General features: G+C 54.5%; 1 protein-coding gene and 1 long non-coding RNA gene across 2 annotated transcripts; both read right to left on the reverse strand.

Annotated features, from left to right (window-relative positions):
• Nucleotides 1-9,613: 9,613 nt before the first annotated feature.
• On the reverse strand, nucleotides 9,614-10,566 carry LOC146421933 (olfactory receptor 14J1-like). Its single transcript, XM_085046827.1, has one exon. The coding sequence runs from the start codon at nucleotides 10,541-10,543 to the stop codon at nucleotides 9,614-9,616; it is 930 nt and encodes a 309-aa protein (XP_084902953.1). The 5' UTR covers nucleotides 10,544-10,566.
• Nucleotides 10,567-18,287: 7,721 nt separating this feature from the next.
• On the reverse strand, nucleotides 18,288-19,137 carry LOC146421934 (uncharacterized). Its single transcript, XR_014848422.1, has 3 exons — nucleotides 19,004-19,137; nucleotides 18,504-18,664; nucleotides 18,288-18,323 (listed from the first exon to the last, which is right to left on the reverse strand). It is a non-coding gene; the product is annotated as an uncharacterized LOC146421934 (long non-coding RNA).
• Nucleotides 19,138-22,103: the final 2,966 nt, after the last annotated feature.

Here is a 22,103-nt window from a genome sequence, read left to right on the forward strand (position 1 = left end):
CAGCAGCCTCTGGAGACGAGCTATCAGAGCTGCGAGGGAAAGATACCTACATCCCGACGATCTCTATTCGCAACAAACCCAGTGGAGAACCATAGAACAAGGGATTCAACGCTTGAGAGAAATGGCGGTGGTAGAAATTGTCTTCTCAGAGGACATAGCAAACCCAGATCCGATTATAGACCCAGATAGGATAGAATGTACACCTGTGATGTGGCGGAAACTCCTAAAGCTCGTGCCAGCAGGGTATGCTTCTGCTTTAGCCATTATGAAGCAAGATGACGGGCATGAGACTGTGCGTGATATGACAAGGAAACTCCGAGTGTATGCAGATGTCATGCATAGCCCAATGAATGCAAGAATCTCAGCTGTGAAAACAAATCTGCAGAAACTAGAAAATAAGATAGAGAAGAATCATGAGAAACTCAGTAAAGAGATTAAAGACAGCCTTCTCCAAATCTCAGCAGTACAGACCAGAGGTTCTGCTACCCCACGTAGACGCTCCTCAGCTATGAGAACTGGATATATCCCTCGACATGAGTTGTGGTATTTCCTGTGTGACAGTGGAGAAAACATGAACAGGTGGGATGGACAACCCACTACTGTCCTGGCACGATGAGTGCGTGAATTGAAGGAGGGCAAGACTCAGAGAAGGAACTCCACCAGAAGGGAAGTAGCTCTACTCAATATGTCTGATTCCCTCGAAGGAACCTCTAACACGAATGCCCACCATGGTTAGAGGGGCCCTGCCTCTAGCCAGGTAGAGGCCAGGGAAAACCGAATTTTTTGGACAGTGTGGATTCGGTGGCCTGGTTTTTTCTTCACTTCCATCTAAGAGGTTCTGTTGTGGGTGGGGGGAGGGGGTGTCGGGGCCCTTCGCTCTCAGAGGAGAGAGAGTTTTATCATTAACCCGGGACACTGGGTCAAGGAACAGCCCCCTAAAAAGGATACTGGAGGTTGAAGACAGACTCCAAAGAACCATGCAAGGACTTGTGACAAAGGGTGCACTTAGGTAAAATAAAGTAATACATTTCCATCAAGTAAGCAGGGAGAGCTCACAAATATGAAATCAGTGTGTGTGATAAAAACTCTGTTCACGCAACGCTCAGGGCACTCGAATGGAGGAAGGAATGGAGGAAGGATCCTCTGAATGACCAGCATTGCAATAAAGAAAGGCTGCTTTCTAATACTCAAACTGTGTTAGAAAGTTTTTATCTGGCAGATTCCAGTATCAGTTCCACAAGGCCCCACAGTGTCACAATGCTCACCTTCATTCCATGGGGCTCTGCAGTGTCACACCAGCCTCTTGGTTCCATGAGGTTCTGCAGTATCACAATGAACCCTTGGGTCAATGGGGCCCTAAAGTGTCATGATGGTCCCTTGGTTCCAAAGAGACCTGCAGTGTCACAGCAGCCTCTTGGTTTCATGAGGACTCACAATCCCACAATGGTCTCCTTGGTAACTCAATGCCCTGCAGTGTCACAATGATGTCCTTGGTTCCATGTGTTCCCACAGTGTCACAATGAACCCTTGATTCCATGAGGTTTCACAGTGTCACAATGGTCTCTTTGGTTTCACGAGGCCCCACAGTGTCACCCTAGGACAGGACACCAGGAGGGATTCATTCCCCACTCCCTGCAGCTCCCTGGCCCAGCTGCACCAACACCTTCTCCCAAGCCAGCGCTCCTGGGCACAGCCAGGGCTGTGCCACACTGCAGCTCCCTGCAAACCACAGCAGCAGCTTTGAGTCCCAAACCCGAGTCACAGACAGTTTGCCACTCTTTGTGTCTCTATCTGACCAAGAAATGTCCCACTGTGGGCTGCCCCTTTCCTGCAGTCACTGCAATCCTGGGACCATACACGGAGCTCTGGGCGAGAGAAATGGCCAGCGCTGCACCTCTGCTCTGACTCGGGGATGGTGGCAAATGCTCTGTGGGGTGGCTGCAATGATGGAAAACAGACAATTGGCAGTGCAGAGGGAAACCCATCTGGGCTGCTGGATTGGGGCAAAGCATCACTGCCAGGGGAGAGAAGTTGGCTGTGAAAGTCCCTCCTGTGGATGCTCACGTAGCCAAGAGTTGGGCACTGAAGAGCATCACAGCAATGGACAGGGGGATGGGGCTGCCAGGATTAAAGTGTCTCAGGTGATGGCCACACAAGGGTGAGTTATTTCTGGTTTGATGGGCCCAGGACAGCTCAGGTCATCAGGGAAGAGATGCAACCTCCAGATGTGCTCATGACCGAGGGGTGGATTTACCCATGGGCAGCATCTCCAGGTTATCCATGAGTGTGAAACGTGTGCTGAGATCAAGCAGGGCCAAGTGGGTAAAGCCCCTGTGGTGTGGGGGATGATGGTGGGAATATCAATCTGGGGAGACACATGGTGTTTTTAGTGGGAGTAGTAAATTGGAGAACACCATTCCCAAACCACAACAGCCCTGTCAGAGCCAGCCCTGTCCCTGCACTGCCCCAGCTCTGCTGCCCCACAGCTGCTGCAGCACGAAGGGCAGAGCCATGGGGGAGGGAAATGCACAGGGACTCCTCCTGGGAGGCACCTCGGGAGGTTTCAGGCCAAGCCAAAGCCCAGTCAGTGCAGAAAGGGACACAAGGATGGGCTGTTTGTGTGCTCTGCCATGGCAGCATGAGATGCAGAGCTGCAGTGACACCCAGACAGTGTGGATCCCTGCAGGAGCTGATCTCACACAGCAGCTCCCAGGCCTCTGCTGCTCGCTGGTTGCTCTGGTTGGATGTTCCCTGGTGGTTACACCCAGCCCCACACACCTCAGTGCTGTGTGCACACACACCAGTCTCACCAGGGCCTGGGCCCCAAAGGACACAAGACCTGATGGTTTGTGGTTCCCACTGCAGTATGTGGCACTTGGAGCTCCCTTTGTACCCAGAGCAGAGATATCTCCCTTGTCACAAAAAGTTCTTGGTAATGATGGGATTCAGAAAACAAGACAGGCTGTGGGGATCAGTTGCAGGGCACAGCCAGGGATGGGTAGTGACCATCACCTGTTTATACATGACCAGCTCTTTCATCCCGTTCTCTCTCTGATTTCTCATGCTTGTTCTTCCATAACCCACCATGGTGCCACCGTCTCCCTTCCTGTGGTCCTTTCCTAGACATCCCATGATAAGTCTTGCACATTCCCCACATGCCCTTTCTGGATGCCCATCATGAGTCTCAGATCCCAAGGCAGAAACCTCCATGCTCAGCTGTGAGGTCACCCTGGGAGTCTCTGCCATTGTCCCACTTGGTGAGTCTTTCACACAGAGATATTGGTCCTTGCTTTCAGATTCTTTACCATTTGAGTTTTTAATGGTTCCTCTATAAATCTGCCAATTCATGTACTTGGTATGGCAATTCTTTCCTTTTTATTGAAGTGTTGGGGTTTAGGTCACATTAAATGCTGACATGGTGTGTGTAAGTATTTGCAGCCCTGTGGAGAAGGATTTGGGAATATAAGAATGACAGAATTATAAAATGGTTTGGGTTAGAAGAGACCTAAAAGAGCCTCTGGTCCAGCTCTCCTTCCATTAGCCAGGGACTCCTTCACTTTTTCACGTTACACAAAGCTCCTGACCTTGGACACTTACAGGGATGTGGTTTCCATTCACTGCACAACCTTTGCCAGTGTTCTTCCACCCTCATCATAAAATATTTCATCCTTGCATCAAATATAAATCTGCCCTTGTTCAGCATAAATACACAGAGCATTGTTCTGCCAATACAACCCCTGGCAAAAAGTCTCTCTCTCTCTTTCCTGGACTAAGAGCACAATCTTTTCACCGCTAAACAATGGGGAGGTCCAAGAGATGTCCCAGGAAATGGTTTGGAGGCCTTGTGATGGTTTTGATTGGCCCAAAAAATCAGCAAAGTATCTTTAACATCTAAGAGAAATTTAAACTCCTCAGAAGCTGTTGAGGTGGGCTTGGGGAAGTGTCTGAGGGGTGGGCAGTGGCACAAAGATGGCTCCTGTATGTCCTGTGGGAATGTTCTGGAAGGTTTTCACCAAGTCCAGTAGAGGTAATCTCTGATGGCTCTGAAAGTGATGGACATGCTGCTGGCCAAGGCTGGGCCAATGAGAGATGCTAGTTATGCCTTTGTGAAAACATATTTAAGAAAAAAATCAAAACAAGCTAGTCACACACTTCTTTGTAGGGTAGTTAGAAGAGGAGGAGGAGGAAGTGGAGGTAAAAATATGTGAAGGGAAAACAACATGGAGACACCAAGGTGAGTGGAGAAGGTGGGGGAGGAGGTGCTCCAGGTGCCAGAGCTGAAAACCCTCTGCTAGCTGTGGTGAAGACCATGGGGGGAGCAGGTGGTCCCCCTGCAGCCCATGGAGTCCACAGGGGTGCAGAGATCCACCCACAGCCCGTGGGGAGGTGCCCACGCCAGAGGAGCAGGTGGATGCCTGGAGGAGGCTGTGATCCAGCGGGAGTCTCATCGAAAGAGTTAAAGCTGCAAAGGCCTTGCAAGGGAGAGAAAGGCCTTGCTCCTGGCATGGAAGCAGCCTGGCCTCAGCTCGGGAGAGTCTGCACCCTATGGACAAGAGAACTCCTGTTGCAGCAGAATTCGGGCGAGATGCAGCTTGTGAGATTGGACCCACACCAAAGAAGTTGGCAGAGGACTGTCTCTTGTGGGAGGGACCCCATGGCTAAGCAGAGGACCCCTCTCCCTGATGGACTGACCAGAGAACAAACCCCTTACACTGACCCCTGCCTGTGCTGTTGGTTGGAAGGAGGGAGGGGGGTGAGCAGAGAAATGTCATCTTTAGAGGGAGAGGGGATAAATGAAAAAATAGTGTCTGAAAAGATTATTTCTACTTCTCATTTATCCTCCGACTCTGTTAGGTTCATAAAAAACTTTGCAACTTTTAAGTTTTCAACCTGTATTTGCCCTTTGTTGGTGTATCTCTTCCACCAGTGCCATATCTCAAATCATGAGTCTGGGTGTGTTTAACAGTTTTTTCTTCTCTTCTGCACAGCTGCAGCAGGAGAGAGCAGAGGGAACAAAGGTTGTAGGTGCCTGGCATTTAGCCAGGGTCAAACCTTGAAAGTTCCCCAAGGCCCTGCAGTGTCACAGTGTCTGCTTGGTTCCGTTGGGTTTCTGGAATCTCACAAGAGTTTCCTTGGTTCTGCAATGTCACAATTGCCCCTTGGTTCAACAAGGCCCCACAGCGTCACAGCGGACTCCCTGGTTCCATTTAGCCCCACAGTGTCACAATGGCCCCTTGCTTCCCTGGGGCCCTGCAGTGTCACAATCATCACAGAATCACAGAATCAACTAGGTTGGAGAAGACCTTTGAGATCATCAAGTCCAACCTGTGACCCAATATCAGCTGGTCACCCAGAAAATGGCATTGAGTGCCACATCCAGTCCTTCCTTAAACACCTCCAGGGACAGTGACTCCACCACCTCCCGGGGCAGCCCATTCCATTGCCCAATCACCCCTTCTTTGAGGAACTACTTCCTAATGTCCAGCCTAAACCTCCCCTGGTCCACTCTTGTCCTCTCACTGTTGCCCAGGAGAAGAGCCCAACCCCCACCTGGCTGCAGCCTCCTGTCAGGGAGTTGTAGAGAGTGATGAAGTCTGCCCTGAGCCTCCTCTTCTCTAGGATAAACAACCCCAGCTCCAAACTCAGCCACTCCTCACAGCACTTGTGTTCCAGACCCTTCCCCAGCCTTGTTGCCCTTCTCGGGACATGCTCCAGCCCCTCAATGTCCTTCCTAAACTGGGGGCCCAGAACTGGACACAGCACTCGAGGTGAAGCCTCACCAGTGCTGAGTACAGGGGAAGGATCACTGCCCTGCTCCTGCTGGCCACACCATTCCTGATCCAGGCCAGGTGCCATTGGCCTCCTTGGCCACCTGGGCACACTGCTGGCTCATGTCCAGCCTGCTGTCCATCAGTGCTCCCAGGTCCCTTTCTGCCTGGCCACTGTCCAGCCACTCTGTCCCCAGCCTGTAGCACTGCAGGGGTTGTTGTGGCCAAAGTGCAGGACCTGGCACTTGGTCTGGTTAAACCTGACATTGTTGGATTTGGCCCCTGGATCGACCTCTGCAGAGCTCTCCTACCCTCCAGCAGATTTACATTTGCACGCAGCCAGGTGGGGGTTCGTCTCTTCTGCTGGGCAACAGCAACAGGGCAAGAGGACACAGTCTTAAGCTGCACCAGGGGAGGTTTAGGCTGGACATTAGGAAAAGGTTCTTCACAGAAAGAGTGATTGGGCATTGGAATAGGCTGCCCAGGGAGGTGGTGGAGTCACTGTCCCTGGAGCTGTTTAAGACTGAATGTGGCATTCAGTGCCATGGTCTGGGTGACTGTCGCTGTTGAGCAGCTAGCAGAGTAATGAATGCATCAGTTCTCAGTGGCAAGAAGGAATGACCTTTATTGTTTTGATTTCATCACATATATAGAGTTCTCAAAAGTCACTCAGATTGGTCAGTCAGAAGCCTTCCCCCAGGCCTGATTGGCCAGGCCTGACCTGCCCAAGTTCTGGGACACTGTTCCAACAACATCCAAACTTTATCTTTATTTACAAAACACAAGAAAACTTCTCATGGGAAAAACCTGTGCTAGCCACAGGTGACGAGGTGGTGTTTGGTCACAGGCTGGGCTTGATGATCTCGAAGGTCTTCTCCAACCTGGTTGACTCTGTGATTCTGTGATGTTTGTCACACTGCAGGGCCCCAGGGATACAAGGGGCCATTGTGACACTTCATGGAACTAATAGGACCATAATGACACTGTGTAATGCGTGGCCTCATAGAGCCAAGGGGCCATTGTGACAGTTTGGCTCCATGGTGATACTGCAGGGATTCCTTTAACTTAGAAGCCACTGTGACACAGCAGGTGTCTTGTGGAACTAAGGGAACCCTTGTAATACTGCAGGGCCTCATGGAACCCAGAAGATCATTGTGACACTGCAGGATCCTATGCAACCAGAGGTGCCGGAAGCCATTGTGGAACTCTGGGGCCTCATGGAAGCAAGGGACCACTGTGACACTGTGGGGATAAATGGAATTCAGAAGACCACTGTGAAACTGTGGAGCCTTGTGTAACAATGGGGCCACCGTGACACTGTAGGGACCCATGGAACCAAGGAGCCAGTGTCACTAACCACAGCCTTGTGGAACCATAGAGAGCACTGTGACACTGCAGGACCTTGTAAAGAAGGGGCCATTGTTGCACAGTGGAAACTCGTGGAATGAAGAGAACAATTTTGACACTGTGGTATCCCATGGAACCAAGAGGCCATTTTGACACCATGGAAGCAAGGAGACAATTGCTGCACTGTGAGACCTTATGGAACAAAGGATCCATTCTGACACTACAGGGCCTTGAGGAACCGAGGACCCTTCGGCAGGCTATGGAGACTCAAAGAATCATGGAGACCATTGTGACACTCTAGAACCTGACGGAACTGTGGCAAAACTAACTAAGGCCGGAATGTAAATCTGCTGGAGGGTAGGAGGGCTCTGCAGAGCTGGATCCAGGGGCCAAATCCAACAATGTCAGGTTTAAAAAGACCAAGTGCCAGGTCCTGCACTTTGGCCACAACAACCCCTGCAGTGCTACAGGCTGGGGACAGAGTGGCTGGACAGTGGCCAGGCAGAAAGGGACCTGGGAGCACTGATGGACAGCAGGCTGGACATGAGCCAGCAGTGTGCCCAGGTGGCCAAGGAGGCCAATGGCAGCTGGCCTGGATCAGGAATGGTGTGGCCAGCAGGAGCAGGGCAGTGATTCTTCCCCTGTACTGGGCACTGGTGAGGCCTCACCTCGAGTGCTGTGTCCAGTTCTGGGCCCCCAGTTTAGGAAGGACATTGAGGGGCTGGAGCATGTCCCGAGAAGGGCAACAAGGCTGGGGAAGGGTCTGGAACACAAGTGCTGTGAGGAGTGGCTGAGTTTGGAGCTGGGGTTGTTTATCCTGGAGAAGAGGAGGCTCAGGGGAGACAAGGTGCTGTTAGGTCAGAGGTTGGACTTGATGATCTCAAAGGTCTTTTCCAACCTCATTGATTCTGTGATTCTGTGAAAGCACCCTTGAAGCAGTTGTAGGATGAGCCCTGGGCCTCCTCTTCAGAAGGTCCAGCAGCCCATGGCCCTCAGCTTCTCCCCACAGGCCCCAAAGCCCATCCTGTCAGTCCTGCAGAGCCTCTCCAGCTCCTCCTCACTGCCCCACAACAGGGAGCCTCACAGCCACACACAGCAGTCCAGATGTGCCCCCCTTGCCTGTGCTGCCTCTGGCAAGGGAACAGCACGAGGCACTGCAGGACCCTGCAGACAATTCATGAAGCACTTGTAGGATGATTCTGCTCACCAAGGGATGTTGCCATGGTGCCAAGTCAGGAACTGAAATGGGGAGTGGGACCAGAGAGGAAAGGGCAAACAGGGATGGGCTGTTTGCAGGGGAGGGGACAGGGATGGGCAAGAGGAAGAAATGTGGATGAGGAAAGAGGAATGAAAGCAAAGGTGAAGCAAAGGAAATGCTCAGGGCTGTTTGGGGTTGGCTGCCAGGCAGCCCTGGCTCTGAGCAACAACGTCTGCAGTGGGACAGGAAACTCACAGCTCATGGGAACAAACTTTCTGGCTGACTTCAGAGGTCACAACAAAGCTGAGTGGTTTCCCTCCCATCCCCAGCCCTTGCTGGCCCCCAGGGCTGATGGTGTTTGTGCTCACTCGGGTTCATCTCCCCACACCAACAGCATGGGGTGCTCACGCCTGCTGTGTGCAATGCAAACAGGGCTCCTGAGCCAGTGCTGCCGTGTCTCTGCCTGGAAGGATCAAGCAGCTCTGGGAGCTGGGGGAGAGGCCAGGGCTGCCAAGGGGGGATGTTGTTGGCAGCTCCATGAGGACGCTCTGGGACGCTGCCCTGGGCTGTCCAGCGCAGTGGGGATGGATCAGCCCCTGCTCTGCTGCTCCTTCCCGGCTCCCCCAGGGACCTTGCAGAGCCCCAGCCATGCTGTTTGCCCCCACCCTGCCCACGGCCACCCTGCAGCTGGTCACGGCGGTTTTCTCTGCTCAGCATTGGCCTGGGCGTGTTCTGGAGAGAGCCTGGGCAAGGAGCCTCGAGCCCCCAGGCCCTGCCCTGAGGCGTCAGCTGTGCCCCAGCAGTGCCCATGGCCTGTCCCTGCTGCAGCCCCGGCACTGCCACCCCCAGCACTGGCAGCGACCCCGAGAGCACTCAGGCCCTACCGCAACACGAGGGGCAGCAGGGCAGCGGGGCAGTGGCACGGGAGCAGCACTGGCAACACCAAGTGCTGCTGCTCCTTGGCACAGCTGCTGTGCCACCCCTGATCTGCCCCAGCTCTGCACACAGACATTGCTGCTGCAGCTCCACAGCAGGGAACAAAGGGGGATCTCTGGTGAAAACATGGTTGGGAGATCCTATAGTTTGTTTAAAGCCACTGAGAGCACAGCTCCTCATTGACAGATAGTAGGGCTCAAGGACAACATGGAGAGAAGCAAAATAACAAATGGCACAAACAACTTTTATTTTGGTCAATATTAAAAAAAAAATGCAAAGGAAAAAAACCCCACAAGCAAACCAGCAAGAACAATAAAGGATGACTCATAAAAAAAGAGATTTCCAGAAACGGGCAAAAACTTCACTATTTCTGAAATTGTCCAGTCATCAGTCTCCACACTGCAGCCTTGAGCTCCTGGTTCCTCAGGCTGTAGATCAGGGGATTCAGTACTGGAGGCACCACTGAGTACAGAACCGACAGGGTCAGATCCAGGGATGATGAGGAGATGGATGAAGGCTTCAAGTAGGCAAAAATGGCAGTGCTGAGAAACAGGGAGACCACAGCCAGGTGAGGGAGACATGTGGAAAAGGCTTTGTGCCGTCCCTGCTCAGAGGGGATCCTCAGCACAGCCCTGAAGATCTGCACATAGGAGAAAACTATGAACACAAAACAACCAAATGATAAGCAGACACTAACCACAAGGAGCCCAAGTTCCCTGAGTTTGGAATGTGAGCAGGAGAGCTTGAGGATGTGTGGGATTTCACAGAAGAACTGGCCCAGGGCATTGCCATGGCACAGGGGCAGGGAAAATGTATTGGCTGTGTGCAGCAGAGCATTGAGAAAGCCACAGGCCCAGGCAGCTGCTGCCATGTGGGCACAAGCTCTGCTGCCCAGGAGGGTCCCATAGTGCAGGGGTTTGCAGATGGCCACATAGCGGTCATAACTCATGATGGTGAGGAGGGAAAGCTCTGACCCAAGGAAGAAGACAAATAGAAAGACCTGTGCAGCACATCCTGAGTAGGAGATGTCCCTGGTGTCCCAGAGGGAATTGTGCATGGCTTTGGGGACAGTGGTGCAGATGGAGCCCAGGTCAGTGAGGGCCAGGTTGAGCAGGAAGAAGAACATGGGGGTGTGCAGGCGGTGGTTCCAGGCTACGGCGCTGATGATGAGGCTGTTGGCCAGGAGGGCAGCCAGGGAGATGCCCAGGAAGAGGCAGAAGTGCAGGAGCTGCAGCTGCCGTGTGTCTGCGAATGGCAGGAGGAGGAAGTGGCTGATGGAGCTGCTGTTGGACATTTTCTGCCTCTGGCCATGGGGACCTGTTCATGGAGAAAAGGACAGTGACAAGTAAGGAGAGGCTGCTTTGAGCCAAACCTGTCCCATTCCCTGCAGACTGTCCTGCTGGGACTCATCCACCCTTGTTCTTTCTCTGGGAAAGCCTGCATCCAGGTCCCTGTCTGAGCTGCACTTGTGCTGTCTGAGTGTGCCATGAGCAGCCAGGCCTGTGCATGGGGCTCTCGAGGAGCCATCCCTGCCCTGCTGCTCTGGGATTGTGGCCATGTGGCAGAGGGACAAGGCTGAATATTCAGGATTTGTCAGTGGAACCTCTCCTAAAATAAAAACACTTGGTAGCATTTTCATTCTCAGTTTTAGAAGACATGGAAGGCAGGGAGGAGATGAAGGAATTGTTTTTAACCCCACACATGATTCCTGGTTCTCTGAGGTCACAAATCCCCAGCATTTCTGCTGCACTCATACTTTGCCACTGAGAGACGTGAGAGGCAAAGGGATTCCCTGTGGCTCAGGACAAGGTGAGGGGCTGGATGGACTTATTCCCAACTGCTCTGGGTTTGCACTATTGGCTGCAATCAGAGCACAATCACACTCCCCTGTCACCCTGAGAAGAAGCCAGACCCTGCTGAGAGCAGAGGAATCACTGAATGTCTCACTCTCTCTAAAGGTCTCTCAGCAAGGTCTCAGCACCCCCTTTTCTGCCAAGGACACTCACAGTGCCCTTGGCAAACCCAACAGCATTTCCTCACTTGTGGCATCTCTGCACTTCCCCATGGGACATTCAGGGAACTCCGAGAGGCTCTGGCACAGATTTGCACCCAGGAGGGAAGCTCAGAGCTTGGAAGGACACAGCAAGGAGATCCCCAGGTGTGCTCATGATGGCATCTCAGGGAAGGAGGCTCAGCTCCTTCCCCTTTCCCATGGACTGCTTTGCCCACAGCCCCACAGGTCACAGGGAAGCTTGGACACCCCATTCCCATGGACACAGCTGCCTGGCAGGAATCCCAAGGGCAGTACCTGACTCAGCTGCTGCAAACCCCAGAGCCTCCCCAAGAGCACCAGATAACAGTGACAGTATCAGAGGAGTGCAGAAACAAGAGTAGATATTGTGGTGCTGTTCCTGAGAGGGCAGGGCAGGGACAGCCTGGCACTCAGGACAGTGTTCCCTGTCCCCAGCTGTGCACAGCACCTCCCACACACCAACAGTGCCCTCCTGCCCACAGCATTGCTCTGTTCAGCTCCCTCTTCTTCCCTGATCATCTCCCTGTGCTGCACATGTTCCTCCTGAGAGGAGCCTTGTCCCTGTCAGTGCTCACAGAGCCCATCCCACCCTCTGTGCACTCGCCCAGCCCTACAGAAACCTGCCTGTCTGCAGGGCCCTGCCTGGGGGAGGCTCTGTGTGCAGGTGGGCAAGGGCAGCTCAGAAGAGCCTGCTGGGCCCTGCAAAGGTGCTGCTGGTGCTGTCCATGGGCTGAGCAGTGGCTGAAGACCCTTGAGGAGGCTCCCAGCAGGCAGACTGACCACCCAAAGTTACAGTTCCGGAGTCTCTGTAAATGTGCAAACACTACCTTGATGATCCTGTTGTGTTTCTTTCATTTCAGAATATTCTGTGATTACAACTCCTATTCTGCTTCTCTCACCCCCACCCCCAACCTTCTCACACTCCACCAAGTAGAAAATTCAAAACAGTCTCATTAAAGCCCCTTATCTTTACAGCAATCCCTGCCTTACCTTCTTTGGGAAGTGTCCTCCAGGCTGATCCGGAGCTGGCAGCAGCCCTGCCCCACACAGCACCTCTCAGCAGCAGCACCTGCCCTGCTCAGGGTCTCTCCTTCCCCCCACAGCTTCTCCCCCAGCGCTGGCAGCAGCTCCCCAGGCTGGCTGAGAGCTGCCCCTGGCAGGCAGCAGAGTCCCTGCCCCAGCACAGCCCTGGGCTGCAGGACCTGCTCTGCACGACAGCCCTGGGCACTCTGAGAGTCCTCCTGGAAGATCCCAAAAGCTGTGGGATGTGCCAGCTTCAGGAGATCCCTCCAGGAACTGAAGCTTATCTTCCCCACAGCAGAGAATGACTGTTTCAAACGCTGTGATGATTTCTCCTCCAGTGAGAGCTCAGTGAGCTCTGCTCCTCTGTGCTGCCAGCCCAGGCTGAGTTGCAGCCCTGTGTGCCTCTGTGCTGTGCCCTGGGTGGCTGCAGGCAGTGCCCCAGCCCTGCTGGGCTGTGCACAGGAGCTGCTCCTGAGCAGAGCTGTCTCTCTGCAGTGCTGCCGCTTGCCAGGAGCTCCTCTGTGCCAGGAGCCCAGCCCAGCTCAGCAGCACAGCAACAGCACCAGGAATTTAATGACCCTCTTGGGGCTTTGGTGCTGAGGCCCTGAACATCAGTCCCTGGGAGGGAGTCACAGAAACCTCTCATGAATTCAAAGTCACAATCAATCTCCAAAGTTTCTTGAAGTTTTAATGGATCCCAGTGAGGGACATGACTGAGAAAGTGTCTCCAGGTTCCAGTTAGAGCAGGAAATTGGAGGCAGAGATGACAGGGTAGGACAAAGAGAAGCCAATGCTTGGTTCCCTGGATGCAGCAATGTCTGTGCCACCAAGGGCTGTGAGGAGACACCTTATCCTGAGGCACTGGGGCTCCTGGCACAGCCCCAGCAAGGCTGGGCACTGTCACCCCCTTGTCCTTCCTTTAGCACCCCCCACACCCCCACATCCCAGTGGCCTCAAGGATCTGCTGGAAGGAGTCCCTGGGGAGCCTTGGTCAGGAATGGCCCTGGGGGCTCCTTCATGCTCCCAGGGACTGCAGGTTTGTCAAAGGACTTTGGGTTTTGCTTTTGCCTTGGAGTCTCTGAGAGCTTTGTGCAATCATGGCCTCCAATTATCTGCTCTAATGAGTCCCTTGAGATTTTCTGTCAGTAACAACACTCAGTGGGGCTCATTAATGCTTCAAGGTACTCAGGGTTTATTAAAGTCCTTCTTTTTGACACTGAGTCTCTGAGAGGTTTGTGCAATCCTGGCCTCCAATTATCTGCTTTAATTAGTCCCTTGAGAGCTCTTGTTAGTAATGATACTCAGTGGAGCTCATTAATGCCTTGAGTACTTAATTTTTTTAAGGTATTTTCCTTTTTCCTTTTCACATCGAGTATCTGGGAGGTTTTTGTGCAATCATGGCCTCCAGTTCTCTCCTCCAAGGAGTCCATGAGGTGCTTGTGTTGGTGATGGACCTCAGTGGGAACCATTAATGCTTGGAGACACTTTGGGTTTTTCTTCTGACTTTGACTCCTGGAAAGGTTTGTGCAATCTCCTCTCAGGTTTGCCCTGAGGTTCAAGGGCTCAGCACCAAATGCACCACAGGGCTCATTAGGATCAAGCAAGTCCTGACAAACCATGGCTCTGCCTTGATTTCCCTCTGGTCTGGTGCAGTTCATTAGGAAGATTTCCTAAAATAGTTATGGAAAAAATATGAACTCCTGTTTTAAAGGGTGTATTTTATTACTCTTCTCTTTAAAGAAGAGGTGATTGCAGCATTCTGTGATTGATATTGATCCAGGGTCTCTCCTCAGGAGGTCTGGTCTGGTCTGCTCAGAGAAGCTGTGCCTTGAGGTCTGACCCAGTGTGGACAGCCTTGCTCCACATTCGCCAACCCCATCCTGTCTCTCCTAACTCACCTGGGAGCTTCTTTGCTTGGACAACTGGCTGCACTCAGGCAAAAAGGATTTCCCCCTCCCTTTTTTTTAAAGCAATCTAAAACTCCTAAGTTTCCCCATTGAAAACAGACACTCTCCTCAAGTGTGTGCCAAGCCCAAGCTGCCACCAAGGAGTTTCCCCTTCCCCAAGCCAGGCAGAACTCTGCAAGGAATGTTTTGGACACACAGGAAGTTCTACAATAAACACAAATCAAGAGCTGTCTGAAGGCAGAATTAGACCAACTGCTGAAGGACAGACAAACTTTGAACTCCCTGCAGCTCAAAGCACCAAGGGGTTGTTGGGAGGTGTGTGAGTGAGCCAAGAGTGAGGGAAGGGAAATGCAGAGAGCCCTGGAAGTGCTGCAGTGCAGCCAGGCTGATGGGAAGGGCACTGCAGCCCTGCCCTGGGCCAGGCTGAGGGTGGATTCTCATCCCAACCTGCACTGGGCATTGCAAGGGGCTGTTGCCATGGTCACTTCACTGAGCCCACGGCAGCAGCCCATTGCTCAGGGCTGGTGTCACTGCCCAGAGGCACAGGGGATCCATGGCTGGGCTTTGTGCCATGGCCACCTGCCCTGTGCCACGCTGGCTGGGCAGGCGCCGCGGAACCAGCAGCAAAGCCCAGTGCCAGGGCCAAAGGCCAGGTCAGCCTGACAGAAAGGGTCAGTGCTGGGGACTGTTTCCATGGCAACCAGCACTGAGATGTGACACCTGGGTCACCTGTCATGGCAGTTGCCATGGAAACCCCTTGGAGGGACTGATGCCAGGGACACTTGCACTGAGACACTGCTGGGCTCGGGTGCCATGGCAACCACCATAGGGCATCATTGGTACAGAGGTTGCCATGGCAACCACCATAGGGCATCATTGGTACAGAGGTTGCCATGGCAACCACCATAGGGCATCATTGGTACAGAGGTTGCCATGGCAACCAGCACAAAGCCCTGTTCTACTCTCCAATGCCAGGACAACCTGCAGGAGACACTTTGCTGAGGTTGGGTTCATGGGACCTGCTGTGATGGGGATTGTCACTGTCACCTGCACTCAGGGCCAGGCTGGGCTGTGTTGCCATGGACACTGCACTGAGCCCTGAGCCACAGCTGGCTGCCATGGCAACCATCCCAATGTCCCCTGGCCAGGGTTGGGACATGGAAAGGAACCCCTGGAGCCGTGGTGATGCTGGATGGCCATGGGGTGCTGGTTTGGGTGGGGCAGAGGGAATTTCCTTCCCAGGGCTCTCTCTGGGGCTGTTTGGGGCTGTGCTGAGCACAGGGTTGATCACACAGAGATGGTTTTGTTCTTGCTGAGCTTGCACAGAGCCAAGGCCTTTCCTGCCCCTCGTCCAGCCATGCTGGGGAGGGGCTGGGGGTCCATGGGGGTTGGGAGGAGACACAGGCAGGACAGGTGACCCAACTGACCCCAGGGATATCCCAGACCATAGGACGTCACACTCAGTGTATAAAGTGGGAGAACAAGGAGGAAGGGGGAGCATTTGGAGTGATGGTTTTTGTCTTCCCAGGTAACACTGAGGCAGGAGGAGCCCTGTTTTGATGGTGGGCAAGGTCAGCACCAAAGACACAGACACCAACTGGAGGAACAGTGTAATTTATATAAATGCAAAACTTCAGAGAATGACAAAAGGATAAGTTCAGCAATGTACAAAATCATTTGCAAAGAATCACAACAGTATAAGCTCAGCAATGCACCCAATCATCAAAGACTGCCTGCAGTGATGAAGAAAGATCCATCACCAGTTACCCTCAGACTTTACCATCACCCAGATCCCCTCATCAGCTGGGGAAGCTGTCACAGCCAAGGACTGCAGAGCCACTCCCAACAACTGGCAATTCCTGCAGGTGCATCCACCCACAGGTGAGGCTTCCAGCCTGGCTGGGAGAGGGCCCAGCTGTGACAGTGCTGAATAAACACACTGACAGCACTGCCAGTGCAGGAACATCTGGTTTCATCCTCCTCTTGGGTTCTCTCAAAGCCTGGCCAGGGCTCAAGGAGGAACCAAGGGAGTTGACTTTGACCATACTCTCCAAACCAGGCCAGATATCAGATTTCATGGCTTTGTCCAGCTTACAAATAGGGAAAGGTAAATACATGTTTCACTAATGAGCGAAATCTATCACAATGCTAATGATTGTGCATATGTCAGTAATGAGCAGATACAAAGATAACCTTTGGTTGGAAGGTTCATCTCAAGGCCACCTTTGGCTCAGGGCCTGTTGCTCAGGCCTCAGTCAGGCCTCTTGGTCAGGCCTTGGCACTGCAGGGATGTGGTTTAGTGCTGGGCTGACAGTGCTGGGTGAACAGCTGGATTGATGAGATCAGAGATCTTTTCCAACAGAAAGGATTCTGCAATTCCAGGATTCTATCTGCTGCATTCAGCTAGGTCCACATTAGTAACATCACTTTGCTCAAAAAGTCCCCTCTTGGTCAGCTCTTGAGGCCTAAGGCTTCAGCTCCTTTAGCTCCTGGTGCTAAGCTGCTCATGCTGAACGAGATAACTCAGAGAGAAGAGCAGAGTTCATCCAGTTCCTTCTGGGACACTGAGAGGGGAGGCTGTGAAAACAGCAGCATTGTTTGGTGTTGCCTCCTCTCTGCCCTTCACACCTTTCAGTGCTCTAAAACAGCCAAGAGCTTTCTTCAAGAGTGCAAGGAAGCAGCTGTTCCTTCTGCCAGGTCTGGCTCTCTCCAGTCTCTGCACTTGACTGCTTTTGTCCCTCTTGCTGTGCCCTCTGTTCCCCCTGGGCTCGGTGGCTGCTACCCAGGACTGTGGAACTGGCCCAGATCAAGTGCTCGAGAGCCTCATTTCTCTGCCCTTGGAGCTGCCTGGGCACAGCAGCCTTTTCCATCTGCAAGCTCCATATGGACAGGGAGTGCCCAGCTCTGTTCCTTGCACAACCTCCAGGAGCCCAGGGCTGCCATCTCGAGTCCCTGCTGGCACTGAGGGCTCCCAGGTGCCTCAGGCTGCTGTGACACACTGCAAACAGGAGGGAGGAGTGGCAGGGGCTGTGCTCAAAGTCAGCTCCATTTGCTGCTGCTGCTGCTGTGGGATCATTTGTCCAGCCCTGCCCAGACTCAGGGATCAGCTCCAGGCCCTGCTGCTGCTCCCTCGGGATCAGCCACAATCTGGTTGTTGCTCTCAGTGCCAGCAGAAGCAGTGGCTGAAGCAGCAGGTGCTGACAGTGCCCCAAGCCCCGGGGCCAGAGGGGTCCCTTGGCTGCGGGGCTGGGAGGGAGCTGCCCCTTGTTCTCACTGTGCCTCACGCAAAGCTGGGCCCCTCACAAGTGGGGAGCACAGCAAACAGGGAGCCTGCCAGTCTCTTCCAGCCATGTCTGCTCAGAGTTTGGCCCTTGGAGCTTCAGGTGGACAAAGGCAGCTGCTTTTGGTCCCTCTGGGTGTGCCTGTGTTCAGCAGTGCTGCTCCATCAGTCTGTGCACAGCAATGGGGAAAAGCCTCAGCCCTGCAGGGGCCAGGAGCTGCCAGGCTCTGCAGGAAGGGAGCTGCTCCACATGGGAGTGAGGGGAAAAGGACATTCCTTTTTCAGGACATGTTTTCTGATTAAGAAAAGAAAAATAAAAAAAAAAAGACCAAAGGGAAAAAGAAATCAGAAAAAATCGAAATATTAAAACAAACACCACATGTGTAGTGAAAAATTTTCTGTAAACTTCAATTAAGAGGTAACTGATCTTTTGAATATGAGAACTCGGTTATTTACTTTGAAAATGTTCTGATGGCATGGATCCATCTTACTCAGCAGCCTGTTTTTAAATATTATGGGGTTTGTTTCCAGCATTGTTACTTTCAATTGTAAAGTATTAGGAAATTGATTGTGCCCTGCCAGCTCCGAGCAGGACTGGGAATCTAAACTCTGTCAAACCTCAACTCTTTAGGAGATGCCCTTCCTTCTCACCCTGAATGAGCTGTACATTCTCTCTGAAACTATCAGTGGCTCCTTAAAGACAGAGAGTCCCACTTACAGCTTTTTGCTCTGGCTTGCAAGTGGAGAAGGGCAATTCTTCATCCATCACCTCCAGACTGCACTGCTTCAGGAACAAGGCCCACTCGCCAGGTTTGGCTCACTCATGGTACTCCTAGAGGAGGAAGAAAGTGCAGTTGCACAGTTCCAGCCCAACAGGAATGAAGAGTGGGACAGACAAAACATCCTGTGGAGATAGAGGCGTTCAGCTGGGACTGTGGAGTGTTTGGGTTCTTGCCAATTGGATGTGTCTCCCTCACTGCAATCTCTGGGCCTGCAGGAGAGTCTCACTCACCTGCACAAGCAGAAAGCTCAGTCGCTGTGCTCAGAACAGGCTCGTCTGATGCAGAGCTGTCAGAGCAATGGGAGGGCAGAGCAGGCCCAGCCGTGCCCAGGGCTGAGCCCCAGCAGAGCCCTGGCAGAGCCCAGAGCAGCCTCAGCATCCACAGAGCCCTGCTGGAAGGAGAGAAACCAGAAATCACCTATCAGCTGAAGGCTCCTGTCCCCTTGTCCCAACTGCCCGCAGTGCCCAGGCCATGCTGGCTGTGCTCAGAGCTGTGCCCAAACCTCCCCATCATTGCTGCCCGTGGGAGGAGAGCAGGAGGGCAGGACATGTGCCCAGCCTCCAGCCAGCCATGGCAGATCCTCCTCCTCAGCAGCTGCCCAGAGCCAAAGAGCAGCTTGGCAGCCAACTGAAGAGTTCCTTGCATCCACCCCAGCCAAGGGGGAACCTCTGGTGCCCAGCCAGGCTGTGCAATGCCCAGATCTGGGAGCATCCCCTGGCTGTGCACTCACCTGCACATTGGGTGTGGAGTGTGTCTTTGCAGAAGGTGCCAGAATCAAAGTCAATCTTCTTCAGCTGCAGATGGCTGGGTTGTGGAAGAGGTGCTCATCCTTGAGGGTGTCCCTGGTGTCTCCAGCAGCAGCCCCACCTGGTCCCGCTTCTCCAGGGGCTCCTGCTCCTTCCCTGGGGGCAGAGCAGGCTGTCAGGGTTCTGCTCAGGGCCCCAGCCATCAATGAACCAGGACAAGCAAAACTGGCTTGGATGGTGGCCACCAGTGCTTGCAGAGCAGCTCAGCTCCAGCACAAGAGCTGTGTGTTCCCATCTGATGATCCCTGCTCCAGGCTACAGGCAGCACAAAACAGTTTGGTTTTCTTTGCTTCTTATTGGCAAGACATGTGTGCAGCTGTTACTTACTAGGCCCAAACGGTGCCTGTGGATCTCTCCCATCTTCTAGGACAGAGCCCTGCAGCCAAGGCTCATGGAAGAGATCTTCCAGGGATGGCCTGTCCAGTGAGTGCATGGATAAACACCCCTTGATAAGATCTTTGCACTCTGGGGAGAGAAACCAGAAACTGCCAGTCACTTGGAGAAGGATGCTGTTCATTTTGCCTCCCTGTTCCCATGCCCTGCCTATGCTGGATGTGCTCAGAGCACTGTGCCTAAAATTTCCAGTCAATTCCCTGTTTTGGAGGAGAGCAGGAGAGCAGGACATGTGCCACCTCCTCAGCAGCTGCCAGAGCAGGATGCTCATGAGCCTGCTGCTGTCCCAACACTGATATTCCCCCTGTGCTGCAGAGATGAGGATTTACCTTGAGAAAGGTGTTGTGGGAACAAGAGCTCGCCCCAGATGATCTCCTGGCCCTTCCTGAATGGGTGCTTCCCGCAGACCATCTGGTACAGCAGGATACCCAGGGACCAGATCGTTGCTGCCTCGCCATGGTAACATCTGAGCTGGGTCCATTCTGGTGGGCTGTAGGACAGGGTTCCTATGGAATACACATGGAGTTCATCAGGGGATGCTGCTGCTCCCAGAACCTCACCCCAGCATCCCTGGGCATGCAGGGGCTGCACCAGTGGCACATGGGGTGATCTGCTGCCCTCTCGCCAGCACCTGTGACTTGTATACAAACTTGGGGTTCTAAAAGAAGCCATTGGTGCTGGAAGAGGGCAGCAGAAGACCTGGGAAGGCCCAACCATGAAATGCTAAGGGAAAACCCACACAGTGGTGGGGAAAAACCACTCTCCTTCCTGCCTGCATTGCCCCCAAAAACCCATTAATAAGCCAAGGCAAACAAGAGGAGCAGAGCAGTCCAAGCCCTTCCTCGCCTGCACACCAAACCAGCCAGGGCACAGGGTCTGACCCCCCTCTCTGCTACCCCCATGGGTGTTTTTGTCAGGCTGGCTGCCCCAGTCCCAGCCCAGGGCAGAGTGGGTGCTGAAGGCTGTCAGCAGGGCCAAGAGCTGGTCCCCCCACCCAAAAGCAACTTGGCTGAAGAAGCAATCCCATGACCTGCAGCAAATGGGGGAATCCCTGGAGCTACACCCAGGCTGGGCCATGAGGTGCCCAGGAGCATCCCCTGGGAGGGCTCACCTGCAAATTTGGTGTACACTGTGTCCTGGAGGAAGGTGCCACAGCCGAAGTCGATCAGTTTGACCTGTCCGGTGCACAGGTCCAGGAGGATGTTGCCAGGTTTGATGTCTCTGTGCAGCACCCCGCAGCTGCTGCAGTGCCGCACGGCCTGCAGCACCTGGCAGAACAGCCCCCGAGCCTCCTCCTCCGGCAGGAACCCCCGAGCCAGGATGAAATCACACAGGTCCTGGCACTGCTCCGGATGCTCCATCACCATCAAGAAGCTGGTGAGGAGCTCGAACCATTCCAGGAGCTGAATGACACCTTGGAACCCAGTGGACACCTTGTCCAGCAGCACGATCTCCAGGGGCGCACGGGTGCCATCGGGCTGAGGGAGGACCAAGCTGCTGTCAGTGGGGCTGAGGCTGTGCCAGGGCTCTGGGACCCCTCACCCAGCCCGGGATGCTCGGCGCTCCCCGCTCACCCCTCGCCCGCTCTCCCTCCGGGGCTCCCGGCGGCTCCCACCCTGCCGGGCCCCGGCTCCTCGCCGCCCGGCTCGCCCGGCTTCTGCCGCTGGCCCCAATGGCTCACTCACCAGCTCGCCCCAATGCCGGATGCGATCCCTCTGCACGCACTTGATGGCGACCTGCGAGCAAGGGGCAGCAGCGGGCTGAGCTCGCCGCCCGCCCCGCCGCGCCCCGTCCTTCTCCTCCTCCTCCTCCTCCTCCTCCTCCTCCTTCTCCTCCTCCTCCTCCTCCGCCCGCCGCCAGCCCCGCCACTCACCGGGGCACCGTCCGCCAGCCGCGTCGCCGAGAAGACGCTGCCGAAGCCGCCTGTGCCCAGCAGCGAACCCAGGCGGTAGCGATCCTGCAGGGCCTCCTGCGCCTTTCCTGCGGGCGACACGCGGCCGTCAGCGCTCGGCCCGGGGCCAGACACGGCCCCCGACCGCCCTCCGAGCGCCCCGGGCTGGGCATTCCCACCCGCCCCGGGCACCGGCGGCTCGGGGCCGGCGGCCGCGCTGCCCACCGGCGGAGCTCGGCCCGGGGAAGCCGCAGCGGAGGCGGCGGGAGCGAACGAGCCGCGTGTGTCCTCCGCGGGCCCCGGGAGGAGCTGGTAACGGGGTCGGGCTCGGGGCTGGACCCTGCGTCGGGGCTGGGGCCGGGCTCGGGACAGGCGGAGCCAAAGGGTGACGATGCCGCCCCAGCCCCAGCCACTGATGCCCGCCCAGCAGCGCCACTGCCACGATGGCGAGAAGCGGGCGAAGGCGAGCGCGCGGCGGGACGCCCAGGGGCGGGGAGGGGGCAGCCCCGCCCGGGGCCGGGGGCGGGTTTGGGGCATGGCCCGGGCTGGCAGGGGAGAGGGAGAGAGAGAAAGGAGGTGACACCGGGAGAGGAGGGTAGGACTGGGAAAGGGAGACGGGGAGAGGATGCGGGACAGCGGGAGAGGGAGAGGAGAAGCAGGAGAAAGATCCGAAGATGTTTGTAGAGTCGCTGTGTTCGCTTCCGCTGCTGCTGCCGCTGCTACCGCTCCTGCAACTGAAG

This window comes from Lichenostomus cassidix, unplaced genomic scaffold, assembly GCF_008360975.1.
Source record: "Lichenostomus cassidix isolate B80296 unplaced genomic scaffold, HeHo_3.0 HiC_scaffold_46, whole genome shotgun sequence".
NCBI classification, from domain to species: domain Eukaryota; kingdom Metazoa; phylum Chordata; class Aves; order Passeriformes; family Meliphagidae; genus Lichenostomus; species Lichenostomus cassidix.

Coding starts and splice junctions, on each gene's coding strand:
- LOC146421933 (XM_085046827.1), bottom strand. CDS start 10,543: ATGTCCAACAGCAGCTCCATCAGCCACTTCCTCCTCCTGCCATTCGCA.